General features: G+C 43.0%; 1 protein-coding gene across 1 annotated transcript in view; it reads left to right on the top strand.

Moving 5' to 3' along the window:
* The first annotated feature begins 2,193 nt into the window (after positions 1-2,193).
* The window catches only part of rhbdl3 (rhomboid, veinlet-like 3 (Drosophila)), a 67,958-nt gene continuing 47,954 nt past the window's right edge, over positions 2,194-22,197 (top strand). Inside the window, exons 1-3 of the mRNA XM_037765270.1 lie at positions 2,194-2,526; positions 2,738-3,691; positions 5,947-5,970. Of these exons, the coding sequence (XP_037621198.1) occupies positions 3,548-3,691; positions 5,947-5,970 (168 nt within the window). The 5' untranslated portion in view covers positions 2,194-2,526; positions 2,738-3,547. The remainder of the gene's footprint in view (positions 2,527-2,737; positions 3,692-5,946; positions 5,971-22,197) is intronic.

Raw genomic sequence — 22,197 nt, 5'->3', positions numbered from 1 at the left:
AACCCCCCAATTGTGTTAATATTGAGGATAAAAATGCAGATTCCGCAAGTTATAACTTTATGCAAATACAATATACACTGCATCTGTTATGCAAATCCCAACAGCTTAAAGGAGCAGTGGGTAGAAATGGAGCAAATATGATTTAAAAAAAGTTATTTTTGTAAAATGGTCACTGTATCCTGACAGTAGTGCATGAGACAGGTAATCTGAAAAATAATCATGTGCCTCTGTGTCCTCCGGTGCTCCTAATGGCATCTGCAAGATTTCACAGACCGGAGGAAAACAACCAATCAGAGCAGAGCTGGAGCCTTGCCGTCTCTGAACAGCTGTCTCGCAAACTCCGATCAAACGGTCAAACTAGGCAGCGCTGATCAAATATGAATCAATATTCTGTTACTGTAATGCCTATTTCTCACTTCCAATGTTTCAGAAACATCTTGTAGTGTACTGTTTAGCTGTAAAGTCAGAAAGTTTGTGACCTGGCCACCATGTTGAGATCACTTGAGGAAATATCAAGCACCACCCACCAGCCGAAGCACAGCCAATAGGAACGCTCTCTCTCTCTGAAATGACCTGTGATTGGTCAAAGTCTTCCGTCACAGGCTAGATCTTCTAAAGCCTGAAAACAGAGCCATGAGGAGGTGCAGAAGTCTGGTTTTCTCTCAGAACACTTGAATTACAATATGCTGAAAGGTTATTATAGAACTTTTGCCCAATGATGCCAACAAATTGTTGCCTACTGAAGCTTTAATGCCTTGAAGTCCTTATATTTTCTATGAATACAGTCCCTAAAGTGTCACCCATGTACTGGCATTGTCTGCACAGACAAAGTTTTTCTATGTTTTAATGATAATCAGTATGTGAGAGGTAAAAGTAAATATTTTGAGGCTGTAAGTCTGAATTCTGGGTGAGGCCACAATAACTTAAATTTCCATAAAACTTGTCTCCCATCCACGCATGAAAACACAAAATGTGGCCGTGGTTTGCTGATCTCTGACCGCGGCTACAGAATGGCTCCCGGGGCTCTTTTCTAAACAACATATCAGACTGTAACTTTAACCCAACACTGCTGTGTAGGAGTCAGGTTAAGACCCTAAGGGTTAAAAATATCGGCTGGCCATATTGTTTCCATGGCAATGCTATCACATACTGTACCTGGGGGGCGTTTCACTAGAAGGATACTGATCAACCTACACACTGCAGACCACACCGCCATCACACATCATACCCCCTCATCCACCCAGCTATTGGTGTTGTTTGATGTCTCTGGAGGTAATAGGTAGGTGTTTGTCTGAAATCATTTGGGTGATTGTGGCAGCAGAGTAGGAGGGGACGGTTTACAACCCTGAACACTCCCTCCTTTCTGAGCCTTTAAGCAATTTACGAGCAGCGGTGGAATGTGACAAAGTACATTTATTTAGAATTTGAAGTACTTGTACTCTTTCCTTGCCGCTTTCTATACTTCTACACTACAATTCAGAGGGAAATATTGTACTTTTTTTACTCCAATAATATTATTTGACAACTTTAGTTACTTAACAAATTAAGATTTTAACAGACAAAACATATGAAGAACTTGTTAAGGTTTGTATGATGTTGTTAGATGTAGAATAACCTACCCAACAGAAAATATATTGTCAATTTGCTCATTTTTAATGCAAAAATATTTGATGGTTCCACTTTACAAATGTGAAGATTTGCTGTTTTTTCAATTATTTAGTTTATTATTATTATTATTATTATTATTATTATTATCATTATTATTATCATTATTGTTATTATTATTATTATTATTATTATTATTATTATTATTATTATTATTATTATTATTATTATTAATATTATTTTCTGCATTGAGTGCTTTTACTTTTAATATTTTAAGTACATTTTCTTGATTATCTTTACATATTTTTACTCGAGTAACAATTTCAATGCAGGACTTTTACTTGTAACTATTTTTACAGTGTGATATTAGTACTTTTAATTAAAGTTTATAACAGCAAACATGATAGCTTATTATAAAGTGAGAAACTCATGTCCAACATTTAAAACAAATTGAATTGAATCATCCTCTTGTGGGTGGCGTCTCTCTGACCTGTAAACTATTAACCAATGATTGATTTACCATTAGTACACTGAACCCTTGCCTATAGCCTAAACGCTTTATACAGGATTCCTTATTAAAAACTGATACCTGATAGGGTTACCTTATCGAATATTAGACTGGTGTAGTAAATTACCATTACCTAAAAACATTTAAACATCATGCATAAATGACCTACAACCTGTGAGTCAGTGGCAGCCAGCTGTTCTGCCATGAGAGCAGGAGTTCCTCGAAACCTCTGAGAGGGGAGTGTCTGGTGATCCCTCCCTCTCTCTCTCTCTTTACATCCCTCTCTCTCTCGCTCTGTGTGCCTGGAGGAGACGCATGCGGCTGGAGCAGCAGAGTCTCCTGGAGCTGAACCAACCATCCCAACGCAGCCGGTCGGAGAGACGCAGACGGCAGAAAGAAAAGCAGCGTGCCAGGTATCATGACGCACCAATAAATGGGGCACTTGCTTGTGGACTTCTCTCTTTCTCTCTGTGTAGAGTCTGCCATGTGGCGGTGGATGCCCACGCTGTTTATGTGTCGACTTGTGCGTCATCCAGTCAGTCCGGTGGATGGTTTTGTCATTTCTTGCACTGCGTTTCATTATTGTTGGCATGAGTGTTTGATGATGTCATTATTTTCTTTCAGATGGATCCTTGCTCTGCCTCTTCTGCTGCTTCGCATCTCTCAAAGTGACAAGACTCGCTCTGTAAACGCGCGTCTCCTGCTTCACTAACTTGGACCGAGTAAAAACCAGGCTCCTCTCCAGCTGCGCAAAAACCTTCTGACACTGTGGGTGTCCTCTGATTTAATCTCCGTTATTAGCTTCAACCAACACCGATGTGTTGTTGACCAGATGAAACATTGCATTGTGCTGCTTAAAGGTCATGAAACATGGGGAAGATTTTTTTTGGCTGAACTGAGATGCAGTTTTGCACCATAAGCATCCGTTGGAACAGGAAACACAGTTTTAATGAGAAGGTCTAAATTTAGTGCTTTTTTTTTTTTTTTACAAATTTTGTCCATGCATCATGGCCTTGACATTGTGATTATGCTGTAACACTGGCTTTATCACTAATGGAAGTGACTTAAACCTGCACTGGGAAATTTTGAGATTGTGGCGAGTAAAAAGCAACCAGGCTCCTCTCCAGCTGCGCCAAAACCTCTGACACTGCGAAGGGACTTCACAGACCATAACTATTAACTAAACTATCACCAAATCAACTTTTTTCCTCTGCTGATGAAGATTTGTTTGCACCGGTCTATGTGGAAGTGCGCTTGGAATAACTGGATTTACGCACACCTTTAATTTATTATCTGACTGTCCAGAAAAAACCAAGACAGGGATGCGCAAGCGAGCATACATGCTCTGCTTTCTTGCCTTCTTCTTTCGCACATAGGAGGAACGAAATGGGATTGTAAAAACTATGTGGAGCCATTCCTGAGGATTGGGGGTGTATGGAGGAGAAGAGCAGCCCGAGGATGACGGGCGGAACCCGGGAGGCGACTGTCAACTCCTCTCCGGCGGTGGCGTCCAACGCGGAGGGAGACGAGATCGAGGTTTTGGAAAGCACCGAAGTCCTCCCAGTGGCTCCAGAGGACGTAAGTCTACACTCCACACAACACAACACACACACAGGGTTACCTCATATGACCACTGGTACCTTTTCACATTTTTTTACAATTACGCATGAACTCTACTTTTCTTGGCACTGATCTGCCTTTGAGCATGCACTATCTGCCTTTAAACATGCACTATCTGCCTTTAAACATGCACTATCTGCCTTTGAGCATGCACTATCTGCCTTTGAGCATGCACTATCTACCTTTAAACATGCACTATCTGCCTTTTAACATGCACTATCTGCTTTTAAACATGCACTATCTGCCTTTAAACATGCACTATCTGCTTTTAAACATGCACTATCTGCCTTTAAACATGCACTATCTGCCTTTAAACATGCACTATCTGCTTTTAAACATGCACTATCTGCCTTTAAACATGCACTATCTGCTTTTAAACATGCACTATCTGCCTTTAAACATGCACTATCTGCCTTTAAACATGCACCATCTGCTTTTAAACATGCACTATCTGCCTTTAAACATGCACTATCTGCCTTTAAACATGCATTATCTGCCTTTAAACATGCACTATCTGCCTTTAAACATGCACTATCTGCCTTTAAACATGCACTAGCTGCTTTTAAACATGCACTATCTGCCTTTAAACATGCACTATCTGCTTTTAAACATGCACTATCTGCCTTTAAACATGCACTATCTGCTTTTAAACATGTACTATCTGCCTTTAAACATGCACTATCTGCCTTTAAACATGCACTATCTGACTTTAAACATGCACTATCTGCTTTTAAACATGTACTATCTGCCTTTAAACATGCACTATCTGCCTTTAAACATGCACTATCTGCTTTTAAACATGCACTATCTGCCTTTAAACATGCACTATCTGCCTTTAAACATGCACTATCTGCCTTTAAACATGCACTATCTACCTTTTAACATGCACTATCTGCCTTAAAACATGCACTATCTGCCTTTAAACATGCACTATCTGCCTTTAAACATGCACTATCTGCTTTTAAACATGCACTATCTGCCTTTAAACATGCACTATCTGCCTTTAAACATGCACTATCTGCCTTTAAACATGCACTATCTACCTTTTAACATGCACTATCTGCCTTTAAACATGCACTATCTGCCTTTTAACATGCACTATCTGTCTTTAAGCATGCACTATCTGCAACCATCTTGGACTCTAACCACTGGCGCACTTTACACTATACATACACCTTTTCACAATTTTTACAATTACGCATGAACTCCACTTTCCTTGGCACTGATTTGCCTTTAAACTTGCACTATCTGCCTTTAAACATGCACTATCTGCCTTTAAACATGCACTATCTGCCTTTAAACATGCACTATCTACCTTTTAACATGCACTATCTGCCTTTAAACATGCACTATCTGCCTTTAAGCATGCACTATCTGCAACCATCTTGGACTCTAACCACTGGCGCACTTTACACTTACTTTACACTATACATCCTATATACCACTTGCACATATGCTCACATTACATTTATTTATTGCACATACTACATTTATTTATTGACGGACTGCACACTATGTTCACCCATTCACTCTGTATCTTTTATATCTCTATTATTGTTTTTATAATTTTTGTAAACCTTTACCTCTCCTGTGTTTCACTCTGTTTGCTGATGTTGCTGCTTTGACACCTGAATTTCCCTCCAGGGATTAATAAAGGTTCATCTTATCTTATCTTATCTTATCTTATCTTATTTGATGAAGTAGAATGTCAGAGCATGAGGCTAAAATTAATTTTAGAAGGTTATTTATCTAAATGTCATTGCATGCCTGGAGTTTCACAGTGATACCAGTGTAAAATACAGAGTATTACAGAACAATGAGAGGAGCTACCGTACACAACCCACAGCACATCTTTTCTAGGAGTATATTACTATCATTTTTTCAAAGGGACACTCACACATACACACCACTCTTGCTCCATTAGCTGTCTCAAACATTCAAATAGCCTACTATAAGAAACCCCTTCCACATAATGATCCACACTTTGGTACCTTATTATCTTTTACTGTGGCTCATTGAACACAATGATCAGATAATAACAGCATGTGATTTCAACACTGCAATTAAGGCAAATGCATGCAGAGAGAGGGAAGTCCTTTTGGCCGAGACTCATCATTTCCAAACAGGTGCTCCTCTCCACTCCGGCACCTGCTTCTGAGATGTTTTTCCTCTCACTCACTCCTTCATTTCTTTTCTCTCTTTCCTTGTCTCAGCAATGGAAGTCTCTGTTTGACAAGGTATGTATGTGCTGCAAAGCTACAGTTGCTTAAATCGCTCACCCATGTGCATGTTTCACTCATCGTGGATCAGGGTTGTCTTAGAAGGCGCTCATCTGTGTGTGAACTGTGGGTGACCTCTGATTTAATCTCCGTTATTAGCTTGAACTAACACAGATGTGTTGACCAGATGAAGCATTGCATTGTGCTGCTTAAAGGTCATGAAACATGGGGAAGATTTTTTGGATGAACTGAGATGCAATATTGCACCATAAGCATCCGTTGGAAACAGGAAAACAGTTTTAATGAGAAGGTCCAAATTTAGTGCTTTAGTGCTACTTTTAATGACGTGATTTTTACAGATTTTGTCCATGCATCATGGCCTTGACATTATGCTTTAACACTGGCTTTATCACTAATGGAAGTGAATTAAACAAGCACTAGGAAATTTTGCACGTTGCCCCCAAGAGGTAGCTGTCAAGAAGAAATTTAACCTCACTAATCAGAAATCACGTATCATGATGTTAAACACACAGCTCGCTCATGTCTGCCATCCTTGCTCATCTGTACAGCTTGAAGCATCCCAAAAGATCTAATGCTGCTGAATGCAGCTATTTAACACTCACTCACTGCTGTCTATATGTTTTTATATCACTGATTAATTCTGATTTGTCTCTTTTTGTGGGTAAACATACCCGGCACCAGAATATAATTTGGCTAAATGAAGTGAAACTACCAGGACTCAGCTGGAGGAGATGGCTCTCTCCTTCAGCCCCAGTTTGTGATTTAGGCTGATTAGACAAATGTATTTTTAGATCAAAATCTTGCCTGGTGCAGCTTTAAATCCTTTGCCTGCTGGGTAACAATCACGGCGTAACAACATGTAACCGGGCCGCGGCTTTGTCAAACCAAACTCCTGCAGAGGCGAGAGCATCAGGGAGTGGGTGTGTCGTCCGCTGACATTGACCCTGATAATGCAATTGTGGTGATACATAATCCTAGATGCATTGATCCATCAGTCAGACCGATCTTGTAAGAAACACATGGGGGCGTGCGCGCACACACACACACACACACACACACACACACACACACACACACACATATACACACACACGCACACACACACACGCACTGATAGAGCCAAGAAACCCCAGGAGAAGAGAAACACAGACCGGCTGATCATGCATGCAGCATGTTGGACTGACAGACGGCAAACGGGCCCCCTACTAACACACACACACACACTTATGCACGCACGGCCACCACTCTGTGGGGCTGCCGCAGCACCTGCCCGACCCGTGGCCCCCTACTTTCTCCGGAGGGGGAATTGGATGCTTGTTTGTGTGTGTGTGTGTGAGTGTGCAGGGGGTTAGCGGGGATGTTGAGTGTTGAGTCAGAGGCTCGTGTCAGGCTCGCTCTTTCAGGGGGAGACTGAGGTCCCATGGGATTACGGGAAAGGCTAGCTGGGGGGTGTGGTGTGTGTGTGTGTGTGTGTGTATTAGTGATGGAGCATTTTCTATGGACAAGCAGTAAGTGGGCCTCTCAATCCGCCGTCTTTATGCGTGCGGCACGGCTTTGAATTTCCTCAAGTGGACGTCGGTCTAAAAAAAAAAAGTGAGTTTGTCCGAATGGCGAGGTCGCTGCCCGGTCTGGCAACAATAAATGTCCTTTCAATCTTTTATTCTCCTCTCCTCCTCCTTCCTCCTCACAATGAGTTGCTCCATTTGTCAAGGGGCTGACCTCTGAGACCCTCGGCTTCTGTGAAGCGACTAAGGAAGAGAAATGATGGGCCACTAAAGACGAGGAAAAAGAAGGATTTTAAACCAGTCTGGCCAAACCGGAGAGACAAAAGACAAAGCCTGCTGCTTGAAAACAGAACAAGGTCTAGGAGGCTTTTATTTGTCTAATGCAAAGATACACACTACAGAGTGCCTCTGTGCATGGAAGTCCAGTGTATGTATAGTTCAGTTTGTTTGACAGCATTATGAGAGGGCAGACATAGAATAACACATCTGCAAACATCAAGAATAACACTGTTTAGTCTGCAAGGACTGCAGTTCACACACACACGCTCACATGGCGATGGCTGGCCTACGCACTGACCTAACCATCGGGGGCAGTTGGGGTTCACTGTCTTTGCTCAAGGGCGCTTTGACATGTGGACAGGAGGAGGCAGGGATAGAACTGCCAACCCTGTAAATTAATGGACGGCCTGCTTGTCCAAGACATTTTCATTGTGGCTCTTTAAAGAGTAAAGATGGTGTTAGTCCAGGTGGCTGGGCAACGCCACTCATCCAACAAACCAACACAGACTTTGGCATGCTTCAAATGAAGTTGTTGTCGGATTCTAGACCAGCGTCTAGACATCGTCTTTCCACACCTTTCCAATGTCAAAACTTTTAGATGTGGTCAGACAACCCTTCTTTCAAGCAAACTCCGTTCTTTACCCAAACTTCCCATAATCCACAATTTGACCCTCTAGCTAGTGGCTGTAATTTATTTATTTAATAAACTGTTCGAGTGAGTGTAATACATCGGCAAAATAAGATGTCTAGAGATAAAGACAATGATGTATCTCTTGTGTTAATCAATTCTGGCATCCCTGCCTTATCAAATGCAGAGCGCATTCATTTCTGTCTATCCCATCAGGGATGTTTACACAGCAGAGAAAAGACAGCATCATTTCCTCTCCTCTTTTTGTTTGGACTGCGACTTTCCTCCGTCTTCTTTAACGCAGTTTGGGCTGCGTACACAACCTTCCCCGTCATATCATTTTTTTCCCGGCCCCCGTGTGAACTCGGTACACACAGCTATCAGTTTCTGGGTTTCAGACCGTCGTGGGCTGGAATCAAAGTGCTGCGTCGCTCTGTTCGCTTTCCCCTTCACTCCTCTCTCCTGTCCCCGGAGAGGATTTTGTTGCTGTATAAGTGCTTTCCTCCTGTGCGTGCAGGAAGTGAGAGAGCAAACCTCAGAATGCTTTGATTCATGTTCCCCATCGCCTGAAACAAACATGAGGACTGAACACAGACAGAGACGGTCTAATGAAGCAGAGGAGATGCTGTTAGGAGGAGAGCAGCTGCACTGCCCTCTCTCTCCCTCATAATCAAAGTGTCCCAGCTTCTATCTGTCCTCTAGTCAAACACACACACCAATCTGGAAAGACTGCAGTCATGGTAGCCTGATTACGCACAATATGTGCATCATCCAAAAAGGTCTGCTTGGAGTCTCCTTCAATCATGTTGTTGTTGTTTTTTTGAGGATTTCTGGGGATTTGAGGATGGATCACAGTTCATGTCCAGGATTTATCTGATAAGCCATATTAAGCCTGTTTAGATCGCACCCCGAAATGAACCAAACACATTTGTTTTGTACTCGCTGGGAAGGTTTGTCAGATAGATTTCCTTGTGCGACTGTGGCTGGAGGAGCCAAATTAGAATCGTTTTACAAGAATTCATTGGCTGCATCCAAAATTGCATACTTTGGACTACATTCAACATACTTTTGTGTGAATAAACAGTAGTGTGTATCTTTTCGGACACACTAAGCAGTAATTTACATCGTCACTTCCTGAGAGCTTCCTCACGCAAATTGCAAAACTCTCGATGGTTAAGGATAGGCATTGACCTCAAATAGTTAAGGTTGTGAAAGGTCGTCGTGCAGCGAGTCTCTCAAGAAGTTTTGCAAGTTTTTTGCAAGTTTTCACAATTTGTGGGATACCTTCAAGACCCGACCGTCCTTGCTGGTTGGAAACACGTAACCATGGCAACCCGTGCCATCCTCATGTGACCGAACAATGATTTATGAGAATTATAAATTCTGAGCTAATTTAAAAAATATATTACGCCTAGCAAAGTGAAATCTTATACTTACACTTAAATTAAAGCGTAATTGATGTTACAGAGCTGCCTCTCAGTGTCTGTTATGAACTGTGTCGTCACTACCGCATTACATTGTGGGATATTTATGCTGCCGTAGTGTCCAGTGTTTGCATACTGTAGTATTTCACCAGAAATGTATGCAATTTGCGAACTACGGACATACTAAAAGATCTCACACACTGTTTTAGCGTACTAAATAGCATGTTAATATGGAATTTAGGACACAACCTTTGTCTTTTACCTCAGTATTTTTCATGTTCATTTGTAAAAATTTAAATGTAGAGGGGCTTCTCTGTCTTTTAGTTGCCTTATAGCACAGTGAGTGATTTTGTACAAGGTGGATTATGAAGGGCTACACCTACAGTACAGACACACTAAGTTTTTAATCCAAGGGGACTGGGAATGTCCCAGTGCTTGTAAAGCCTGAGATTGGAAGTCCCCACATGTTACAGACTGGAAACCTGGCTCAACTCAAAGTAGATGGAGCATTTGTAGAGACGTGATGTATACAAACCGTTGTCTGTATCTGTGGTTTTTCTGTCCAATGGAAACATTTTTTTTTACTCAGATGACTCTTCACTGCAACCTTGCAACAGATATGTGTGTCTCTTGTTGTGATAGAAGACTGAAAGCAGCTATCAGTGAACAGTAACATTGCTTTGTGTCCTTGTGTGTGAGAGTGATCCGTAAGTGTGTCCACTGTTGCCTTTGTGTTGACAGCCTGCTCCCAATGGCATGTTGAAATGCCCCAGGCACACGCCTCCAGGAGCTTAGCGATTAAACACTTTCACATGGCTGCATACTTTCCATGGAAGTGTCTCCCCCCTTAATTTCTTGCTTGGTGGCATAGAAAAGCCTCCTGAATGCGAGTTATGATCCTCAAAACTCCTCACTCAAACCACACGAATAAAAGTCTTTCAGATCTTTCAGGAATGTCGTCCAGCCAGAGGGGCTTACTCTGTGTGCATACTGTTGTAGTGAAACCACTGTTTTATCCATGTGGTACGTGATTTATGATCACCTCTTAGCTAAAGTAATGACAGTGAGTTGGGGTGTTAGAAAAGCCCAGCGAACGTCGTTAATTAAAACAAGCACATATTCAATGGTGGGGAAGCCACCTGTTCCTGGTGGGACTCGTGTTTCCCCGAGTTTCTGTCGTGCGTTTCAATGAGCCATGAGCTATGCCTGAGAGAAAAGGAAGGTCATTATTTAAAGTTGTTTTGTCTGTCAGTGCCGTCTCGCCTCATCGTCCTGTGCACGACACAGCTGGCATCCTTCTCGGTGTCTCGCTCTTTTTGTAAGTACTCTTCAAATGAATGATCCACCACCCAGGTAACAGGCACTTAACGGATCAGGAGCCCTCAGCTGCGTTTACCGGTGCATGACTCGCCACGCCCCGTCAGTTTTATCTACATTAAAAGCAAAAAGGAGGTTTAGACAATGAGATCATAACAGCGGTCACTGCAATCACTGATAGCAACGGTAGTAGAGACTATGGCTGCAGCTATTGAGGTAGTATTGTTGAGTAGGTGAGGATGTTTTTATTAGTTCTAAAAAGAAAGTGCATCAGTTCAAAAACTCAGGTGAGGAAAAGATTGAAAGGAGCCTGCACACTACAAGTGTAGAATTTCAAGATATGTGAGTAGAGGTCAACTAATAGAAAAGGATATTTTACTGATCCTGTGACCAAAATATTTCATGTTAATGCACTTTTTTCTGTCACTTAAAGGACCAGTGTGTAACATTTCGGGGGATTTGTTAGCAGAAATGGAATACAATATTCATTGTTTCCATTAGTGTATAATCACCTGAAACTAAGAATCATTGTGTCTTCATTAGCTTAGAATGAGCCCTTCTACATAGGGAGCGGATCCTCCTTTAGGGAGTCCGCCATGTTGCTCTGCCATGTTTCTACATTAGCCCAGAACGGACAAACCAAACACTGACTCTAGAGAGAGTCTTTCACGTTTTTACGTTACCTGAATTCCGTTGCTCCTAAAGTAGTGTTATTATGGTAAGGATGACCTCTAAGTGAGACAAACGGCATTACTCGGCAGCGTTACCACAGTCTTGGAAAGGGAGGAGTGAGCGGAGGGGTAATCAGTTGGTTGCAATCTGCAACCACACCACTAGATGTCGCCAAATCCTACACACTGTACCTTTAAGTAGGTTATATTTTCCTTTTCCTTTATATTGTGTAGATTCCTCTATCTTTTTCTCTTTTACATCTTTGGTGTACCGATGTACATATCAAGCTAATTGCCAATGACACATGCACAAATGGTGGAGGGTCACAGTCTGCTGACCTGCTCATCTAACTCCACAGTAGTGATTGACACCAGCTGAGTCTTGGAGATAACTCAACGACGGGGGAGATATTGAACTGTGTTTTCTCTATTCAGGATCGTAAAAGTAGTTGAAGGCATCAAATCCACACCCCGCCCCCATGCTATTAAAAAAGCTGCTGGGGCTGTGTGGTGATGAAATAACAGACAGAGCCTCAAACATTTTCATTGAAAGATTTAATCAGAGCTCATCATTCCCCGCTCCTCCGCCTCCCTCTTTCTCTCTCTCTCTCTCTCTCTTTCCCCTGCTCGGCTCTAAATAGATTTCCTTAATGAAAGGCACAGTTCCAGTTGGCGAAGTGTGAAAACAGTCACTGCTTTTATGCAGAGGTAAAAATAGCTGCCGCTGTGCCTGTCGATCTGTAAACGGGAGAAAAGAAGATGTGCCAGTTTACCCGTAATTGGCTACAGTGTGCAAACTCATAGCAGCGGTGGCATGAAATCGAAGTGTCTCTTTTGATAGCTGAACGGCTCAGTGATCCGACAACCTCCATATGCTTTGTGTGTGTGTGTACATACAGTGTGTTTGTACCCACCAGACCTTAAAATGTAAATCCATTACTAGAGGTCAAGGGAGGGCAGTGGCAGCACACAACCCCCGCTGAACATGTGTGCGTGTGGTGGAGGCTGGGTAATATGCATGCTGCCTTTTAGGACCAGTGTGAGTTGCGATGGCGCTCCTACACAAATTAGCCCTGATTTGTCTGCTTTCTGTCGCCTCTTTCATCTCCCTCTCCCGTATTACCTCTACCTCTCTTTCTCTCTGTCTCTCATCTTTTTTGTTCTGAAGTCCCCATCAGCGTTAAGTGGATGACACTGCAGATGTGAGGAGGCTTCGGTCTCCGTCTGCTCATCGATGCTTTCATCTCATCTCTTCTCATTAGCTCTGTTTAAGGTTCGCCACACGCTAGATCATCAGCTGTATAATAACTGCACAAACACTGAGGAGCTCCATGTGGAAGAAAAGCGTCAAATTAGGGTTTGATCAAGGAGCTTAGAGTGATTTTATTTAGGTTACATGTTGTCGTGAGTTCAGTCTGTGTCACTGCTGGCTGTAACCTACTTTTGTTTGGAAGAGTATCATGTTTCAGTCATTTCAGTTAGACAAACTGATGGATGCCTTATTGTTCTGGTCTTTCTTAAGCTGCACCAGTTAAAGAGGCCGGCTGAAGTTGATTCCAGGTCTTTTTGAAATCTCGGTCCTGTCCTCTGCTGCTCTCCATCTTATTTATGTGTGTGTCTGTTTTTATTATCAGACAGCTGAACAAGTATCTGATTTGATTACTGCCTGTTAAGCAACAGTAATGCATGCCCTGGCACAATCAAATCACTGTTTTATGAGAACAAAGTCATCCAGCTAAAAGACGACTGTACTGTGAAATCAGCTACGTTGACATTTAAAATGAGTGTTTATAGAGAGGGTTTTAAAGTGTGTCTGCTACACAGCCCAAGACTATGCCTGAGCAAGCATACAGCATTGTTTGCCAATGGCTTACTTTCACCGTCCACACATTTCTTTAGGTGTGGAGTAACACAGACGTAATGTGGCCACACAGAAGGCCACAATGGAGAAAAAGAGGTTTTCAGGTTTAGTCAGCCAAAGGTGTCAGTATGCTCAAAACAAACTTGTACAACGTTTCGTTCAACCCGACGGACGTGAAAGTGTTTAAAGATGTTCCAAACATCCAGACTTGACGGTGGGTTTAAAAGCCTGCTGCCATATAGAGAGCGGCAAACGCGGTAACCGTTGAAATAAGGGAATAACGATGCACACTCCACTTTCGCACTGTCTTTCCTTGAAAGCATTCGTAGTGTTGGACACGAACAAGCATAACCTCCGGTGCTGAGAAGTGAAACCAACACGTAGGTGCCAAAAACTTCCCATTCTTCAAATGGCCACTTGAGGTTGGCTCCAAAAGGGAGTCAATCCTCATAGACACCAAGCCCATAGGAAGAGCGCCCGCTTCAGCTTCACCGGTGATCCACCTCTTTGCCCTTTTTTTGGATTTGCTGTTTGGCTTTAGGCTGTGTCGTCACTGCCAAGGCGACGGCCGGAGCCACCCACTTTAAGCTTCACAACGGCTCTTCAGAAACCTATGAATGACGTCATGGAGACTACGCCCATATTTCATACAGTCTATGGACGCGAAAAGTGTCAAAGTAGTTGTGTGAAGAATGATAAAAATCTTGAGAAAACCCGGCTTTCTTTCTCACCTCTTCGCACCTTCACTGCATGAAGTGGAAATGATTGTCTGATTGTTGGTTTTCATAAAGTTCCCTCTATTCCAAAGTCAGAAAGGTGCGAGGGTAGGGGCTCTCCAGCGCTGTTCGACCAATCCGCAAGGACATTGGTGTAAGCATACTGACACCTTTATTGTGGACGTAATGCCAGAGTTTATCATTAGCTTGTTTATTTTGGGTCAAGACTACCTTTGTTCAGGGTAAGTTGAAGAACGACTAATCAACCATCGCTGTTAAACAGCTTCCAGCTTCCTGTTTCAGTCCGTCGCTCCGAGCCTCCGGGGATCGAAGACACAGTGCAGGTCCATTCATTCCTGATGGCTGAAACTGTAATACCTTCCCATAGGTTATAGTTACAGAGCCGTTGACAGAGTGACGTGCCGGCCGCGCCCCATCATCACACTGGTGTGCGTGTGGTTGTATGTGTGCACGAGCGTGTGACTTGTAGGCCTGTTGTTCTTCTGTTTTCTCGTGGCGGCTCAGAGGTTCGAGGGACCTGTGGAGCACAGAATGGAAAATGTCTGTTTTTTGTCACAGAGTTTAAAGTCACCATGGGAATGTTCACCGAGTTAGAGATCCTGGGAAACACACGCACACACATATACATACATATCTTGGGACTCATTCCTATGCCGTAGGCCGCACAGGTCCGCAGTGAAGCCTAGCAGGTGCACTGCTGACACAGGTACAATAACCCTGTGTTTGCTGTGTACACCTGTGTGTGTGTGCGTGTGTGTGTGTGTGTGCATGTGTGAGCGTTCGTGTTAACTGATTTCTGCCTCTTCAGTCAAGCGCTGCCCATTAGGGAATGTTCCACAGCGAACGTATGCGACTCCGCCAACTCTTTCATTCCCCCTTTGGAGAAACAGTTTAGTCTTTACGGAGACAGATGGCGGCAACGTTGACGACCACCACAAACGAAAGCTGACAACTACCAGCGCAGATGTTTATGCCTGTGCGTGCTGGATTTTATGATGCCAGCTACACTTTTTCTGGATTTGAACTCCAAATTGTTTGCTGGCTTTCAGATCACTTTGTCTCGCTATGTGCTCAGCTGTCCGTGAAGCGCCGTTCAAACAACATCGTCTCCCTGTTTATTCCTCCTTCTCCTCCGCTCCCTGGAGAGTTTGCACTGAAGTCACGGCAGACTGCGGTGTAGACAATATGAATCGAGACACTCGTAATTCAAAGGTAATGGCGTTTCTCGCTGCTGTTTATACGCCCACGCTAAACCTGTTGGTAGAACGTTTAGTTTGCAGTTCACAGACGCTGCTCTCTCTGGATTCACTCTGCGCATTTTCGAAAAAACTTTTTTTGTTTAGTAGCATTTGTTTGTTTCATAAAAATGTGCGGTATTACCTTTTAAAGACAGGCACAACCCAGTGCTTATTCTCTCATTTGTCCTTCCTTAGCGTTGCCTTCTCTGATTTGTGTTTGCATGACAACTTTCCAGAAGCTTAAAGCTTTCCTTGCAACCAGTAAAGCACCTCACTTATGGGAATAAAAACAATTTCCACATTTGGCGAAAAGCAAGTGGGTTCCCAGTCAGCTTTGGGCTTATGATAGACTGTGATAATCACAGTAACCTCTCCTCCCATAGCAGTCGTTCCCTCTGTGCAGCCCTGACGAGCACTGTCAGATTGCTCAAGTGAATCAAGCCAAAGTGGCTTCCCCCAGTCTCTGTGGTTGTCCCAGTTCCAGGATCAGAGTCCCTAAAGAAAGGCAGTAAGACCGACACTGTTTACATTCACGGAATAGTCGAGTTAGTTTGAATAATCGGCTTACTAAGTAAGTAACAGAATATTTACTGGTAATCCAGGTTTAAATGCATTTATAATGGTTTGTTTACCCAGCGAAGTTAATGCTGCAGTGATACACACCCTGATTCCTGTATATATTAAAGTGGCATTTTTTTCTCACTTTTATTAAACCAGATTATATCATTATGCAACGTATCCTCATGCAACAGTTCGATATCTTACAAAAAATTATTCCTAATTTTTTGTGCATTTTCCTACAAATTCTCAGCAACACGTGTACATTTCTGCTTGTTACATGCATACAGTCTTTTACAGATTGTCCGACTATCTATTGATAACATGCCGCTGATACGTCAACATTAACTAAGGGTTTTTATTTCTGTTAAAAAAGCAAAACGACGGTGGGTGCGGTGGGTACATAATGTTATCGGTGTGTGCCCGACCACCGTGTAACACCGGTAACACAGACTACCGCGACAAGCCTATCGAATACCATGGCAACGGTCGAAGTTTCTAAGCATTCGGGTCAGCCCTAATGTATGTTGTGTCATTTCCAACATGACCTGCTTAATTTTCCAGCACAGTGAAGCTGGGTTTCGGCCTGTTAAATAAAAGTATTCAGTTATTCTCGGATACTGTTTTGCTGTTGTCATGGCAACCTGGCCCGGCCCAGGCGGGCAGGCTCAGCAGATGCCCAAGGTGAGCGACAGTGCTTAGCTTTCACCCAGATCTCCGTTCCCGTCCTGTCCCCCGTCCGTGTCGTCTTACAGGGCATCGCTGCCAAAGCCTGCCAGCAGGGCCAAAGTGCTGAAGCGGCTAACTGCGACAAGGAGAAAAAAACCTCACACACACACAAAAAAACCCAGACCAATAGAAAATATAGCCATTCATGACCCTTTACTCCCTGGTGTGATGTCTGACTTTGTAGCAGTGTTGTTGCTGACTGCTGGTGTGTTTTTCAGAGCACATACTGCAACATGGAATTATTCAGTGTATCACAACATGGCCAGATGTCTTGTATATGATTCATTGATGAAGGCTCATTGCCAAAATAGGTAAAAAAGAAAAACACAAAAAAATTAGGTCACAGATGGAGTTGGTCCCACTGATAATAAAATGTACTCACGTTTACTATGAGGGTCTGTGACGATTCTGTGATCCCCTTCTCTGAAGTACATTCACAGCCCAAATTATATAAAAACATTTTTTTGTTTTGATCATAAAAAGAGATTAACCTGCATGACGAAATACAGTTGTCTGTAAATAAGATTAAAAACTACTGTCATAGTTTCACAATACAGAGATGTCTTTTGTGCAGAGATTAGTCTAGTGAAGAGGTAATAAATCACTGTGTTGTCACAGGCCTTTGAGCTTTAGCCCAAATATCTTGTGACACTTGCTCATTTCATGGTTGAGCAGGTGGAAAATCATGCAAGTTGGCTGTTTGGGTTTTGAAAATGAATACTGAAGGCCAGAAATCTCACCTTTGAAGTAGGGATGCTCTGATCCAACTTTTTTCTCTCCCAATACCAATTCCAATAACTCAACTTAGACTAGAGTAACTGCCAATAGCAAGAACTGATCTAAGACCAGAGTTCTGTCATACAAATCTGTTTATCTCGTTGCAGGAGACCCATTTTAATCATCTTTATGCCTCCGTGCTGGCAACAGCCGTGGCTGGAGGCGTTATGTTTTCGGGTTGTGCGATATCTCAGGAACGCCTGGAGGGAATTTCTTCAAATTTGGCACAAACGTCGACCTGGTGGTCAAAAGTCACTGTGACCTCACAAAACACGATTTGGCCATAACGCAAGAATTCATGATGACAATTTTACATGAATGTTTAGGCTAAACTTAGGATATTTTGGATGGACATGGATGTAAACTGCAACTTGACTGGTTGGCGGAGGCGTACAACCGCGAGGTGGTAATTCTAGTTATGTATTTTATTTATTTAACAGGGACAATGGACTGTCCTTGAGTTAGCTGGATAACTAACTTTCATCAGCCGTCCCTGGGCAGGAACATCCACAGAAGAGTTATGGCATCAAGTGTTAAAATTCATACAGGGGTACAGAGAATAAACAATGACGTCCAGGGATTTCTTTGGTACTAAAAAATGAGTCTTGGTGAACCGCCTAAATGTAAGAAATGTAGAGAAACCACAACTTTAAAATTACATTGTCAAAGAAACAGTATGTAATGTGGATCGGTCACATTGTGGCCTGAATAAGGTTAGTATCGGGGCTGATCCCGATATTGCCCTGTCATATTCAAAGTAAGTAATTGTTGGGACAGTGCGGTGTTCCCGCTTCCTCAGAAATGTGACGTCTTTCTGAATTAACCTTTACTACAATACACTATACATAGCTACTTCCAGATATTGTTTCGAAGATGAATGGTTGGAGACCTTTTGAAAGGTTTTGCAACTGCAATGTCTCTGCGCTGTACTTTGTTCAAAAAGTGATCAGGTCATATAAATTTAGCTCAGTTCATCTTTCTCAAAACTTGTTCAGAAACTACTATAGTTTTCTGATGCTCTGGTCAGCTTTAATGCCGCTGCACTTTGACCAGATAACTCTGCCCTGCCCCTTGGAGATCTGTTACTATCATTTTGTGCTATGGGGCCGTAAAAGCTGTGTTTATTGCACCAATTTGGAGGTTTCTCAAGACCCTCCCCACTAGCTGTTGAATTCCCACTTGCTGTACTTTAGCGGTTGCAGTACTGTCTTGAATACCAACATTAACTAGGGTGACATGTAGGATGTGGCAAGTGTTAAGAACTGTAGACGACAAGGGAGCTATCCTCCTTTTATACCAGTGCATTTGGAAGGTTTTCAGTGTGGATATATCCCAAAATACTTTGCAAACCCACCAGGGAATTTGTGTTTTTATGTGGCCATCATGTCACCTCCAAATGTGTCTGTAGTGATCGAATCCCAATGTGTGTCCCGGATGTATTTTTGGTGCTGCAGTCCCACTTATATTTACAGCTGTCCGCTTGGAATCGGATTACTGCATGTTAGTGCAAAGTGTGAAAACAGGGCCAAGGAGAGCCTTTAGGCGGTCCTGTCCAGTGACAACATCATCGCCCTGACAGTGTCGCTGTCTAATAGAAATCTTCTCAGCGTTTCAGGAGCAAACGGGGGGGGAATTCTTATCTTTGTCGCTGGGTTTACCGCAGCCACAGTTGCAGACACAGCGGCTCATCAGGGTGCCTGTCAGGGTCTGGCACTGAGGGTGTCGCTATGATAGGAATTATCTCCTTCAGGGGAACAGCTGCCAAGGTTGTGATAACTTACAGTTTCATTACAGGTGAAGTAAGGATCCCTTTTTATTCATCACTTTTGCAGCAGAGCCTTTCCAAAAATATTTCTTTAATGTGGTATATGTAACAGTGTTTATGTGGGTATATTGTCTGTGTACTCTGTCCACTTTTTTCTGGTATCTTCTGTATAAAACAATGACGTCAGGGTCCACAGTTCATTTCATTATCTCGACTGTCACCGCAGATCTCATTATTTCGAGTCTGTACCTCAACAAGAACTGCGAGTTGTAAAGATATTGGCTGCGAGACTCCGCTCCAATTAGTCACACAGGGAAGGATGGAAGAAGTGGCAAGCACTTCCTCTGCCTCTTCAGCTGACTTTTCTTTGAAACTTTCTAAAGACCTAAGTTCATATAAACAGCTTTATGTGAACAAGACAGTAAAGCGCTTCAATAAAAGCGTTATATAATGCAGTCAAAGAGATAATGTGTTAATAAGTGAGCTTTGCAGGTGTTGGTAGGTGGATTTTGTTACCTTTGGAGAGAGCTGTTTCCAGTCTTAATGCTAAGCTAAGCTAATTGGCTGCTGGCTGTAGCTTCATATTTTTCTAAAGCTGTTTTTTCATAACTCCGGACGTTGTTTGGAGTTGGCCTTTCACACATGTAGCACACAACAGGAGATTGTCCGTGTCAGACGCATTTTCACCTACTGGAAATACTCCATTTCTCTTCTAGAGATTCAAGGTCTCGCTTATTTTTACTGCGTACCACGTGCGGTTCACAGCAACAACAGACAGTGAAAATGATCTTTTGACAGTATATTGACATCATACCGGCAACATTACTACACTTTCAATATCTGTATCTGTAAAATATGTCACAGACATGAAAAAAATAAAAGCCCTCAAGCATTTTATCTGCTGACAGAATTCCTTCATTTGGCTTTTATTCTGAAATATGTGCAGGACAGTGTTGTAGAAGATGCAGTGACTTGCACAGCTCCATGAATGAATAAAGTACCGGCTTTTAATTGTGGATTATTACTATTATTTACAAATGAGCTTCTTAACCTTTTTTCTGTCTAAAATAAATAGAAATTACATTTGCAATGAAATGAAATGGCCATGATGAAAAGCAAACTCCATGTAGAAAACAAAGGACTGGCAGCAGAAAAGCTGCCAGTGTAGACGCCCCCGCTGTAACATTTGAGAACAATAAGAAAATCATCTCCCTGTAAGAAGTTGAAATCATCCTCCTGATTTCATGAAGATGTGAATCCCTTGGCTGCTGCATGAAGGCGTTATATCTGCCTCGCCTCTTTAGCGCCCTGAACTGCCTTTCCTGGAAGTTTTTTTTTCCCCCTACTCCAGTAATACCATTTGAAAGAACTCTGCTTTCGCCTTAAAAGGAAAGGGGTGTTGGTCACAGAGAGAGCGGGGACTGTTTCTTGCTCGCTGACCTCTGAGGATTATGGGAATAGGATTAAAAGTAGAGGGTGCCCTAGTGGGGCTTTCCACCACCACCAAGCCTCAGCAGACAGCTGACCGCCTGATTGTAGTAGATTAATAAAAGCTCCTGCTTGCAGAATTTCCCCCAAAACAGTCCAGGAAGTGAAATGTCAGTGTGGTCAGAGCTCATTTGTACTGTTATATCCTTTTCTCTCCATAGCCTTATCCATCTGGTAGGGGAGGGGTTCTGGTTGAAGATTGACAGACAGTTTGAAGGGTCCCACCCGACCCAGATGGCAACCTTGAAAATGTTTCCGACAGTCCCCCATCCTCACCCCCAGCCTTGCTCGGCTCCCCCTTTTTTCATGCCTTTTCTTCTTGAAGAAAATAAGTCGGGGGGCCTCCCCTCGAGGCAGCCCCGGCCGTGGGTCCATTTGCCAGCTATTAGAGATCATAAATCTCTACGTTGAATGGAACCGCTGCCATCAGTGGTGCAGGGTATTGATGGTGTTATTGGGGAGGGATTGACCTCGGGGCAGGCCTGGAGCAGAAGAAGGGACTGAATGGGAGAGAAAGACAGCCCGGGGACGGCTTGTTAAACAAATGTTTCTCCCTTCTTTTTGTTCCCCTTCTTATCCTGTGAAGAGTTGCTGAATGCGTGCAGCAGTGAAGGGATGTTTGGTGGAGGGTTGGGCCTTGCTGTTAATGAGGGGTTCTCACCTCGGTGTAAATGGGAGGTTTGGGGAGAAAAGGTCACCGATCTCCATCTATGTCTCTGCGGTGACCTGCCTGTGCCCTATGCTTGGATACTCCATCACAGCTTTGTGTGCGTATGTGTGTGTTTGACAGGGCTGTCAAATGGGGTTTTGACTTTTGGATCTTTTGGCAAATATAGGTCTTGTGTTTGTGTCTCAGTGAGAGTGACGTTAATAGCCACAGTGGTTTAAGCTTTCGCTTCCTGGTTGGGTGTTTATATGTCCCGTTTGCGTGTGTTTTTGTTTGTGTGTCTTCTTCATACATGCTTCTCTCCAGTGTGAATGCTTTCACAAGCAGCGACAGGGGGTAAAGTGTTTATTTGAACACATTTGAGAGTCTGCTGAGGGCCGTTCGGCTGTCTGCTGCAATCCCCCGTGCTTCTGGAGACAGCTTGGGGGCAATACAGCTCTCTCTCTCTCTCTCTCTCTCTCTCTCTCTCTCTCATTTAGCCTGTCTCTCCCCCCTCTTTTAAACTATCAGCCTGTCTGTCTCGCTCCATCTCGCCATCAAACCATGTCCACACTAATGCAGATCTTTTTTGAAAACATAT

This window comes from Sebastes umbrosus, chromosome 3 (assembly GCF_015220745.1).
Source record: "Sebastes umbrosus isolate fSebUmb1 chromosome 3, fSebUmb1.pri, whole genome shotgun sequence".
In the NCBI taxonomy this organism is placed as follows: Eukaryota; Metazoa; Chordata; class Actinopteri; order Perciformes; family Sebastidae; genus Sebastes; species Sebastes umbrosus.
Note: the sequence above shows the minus strand (reverse complement) of the source record. Positions and strands in the feature narration are given on the sequence as shown.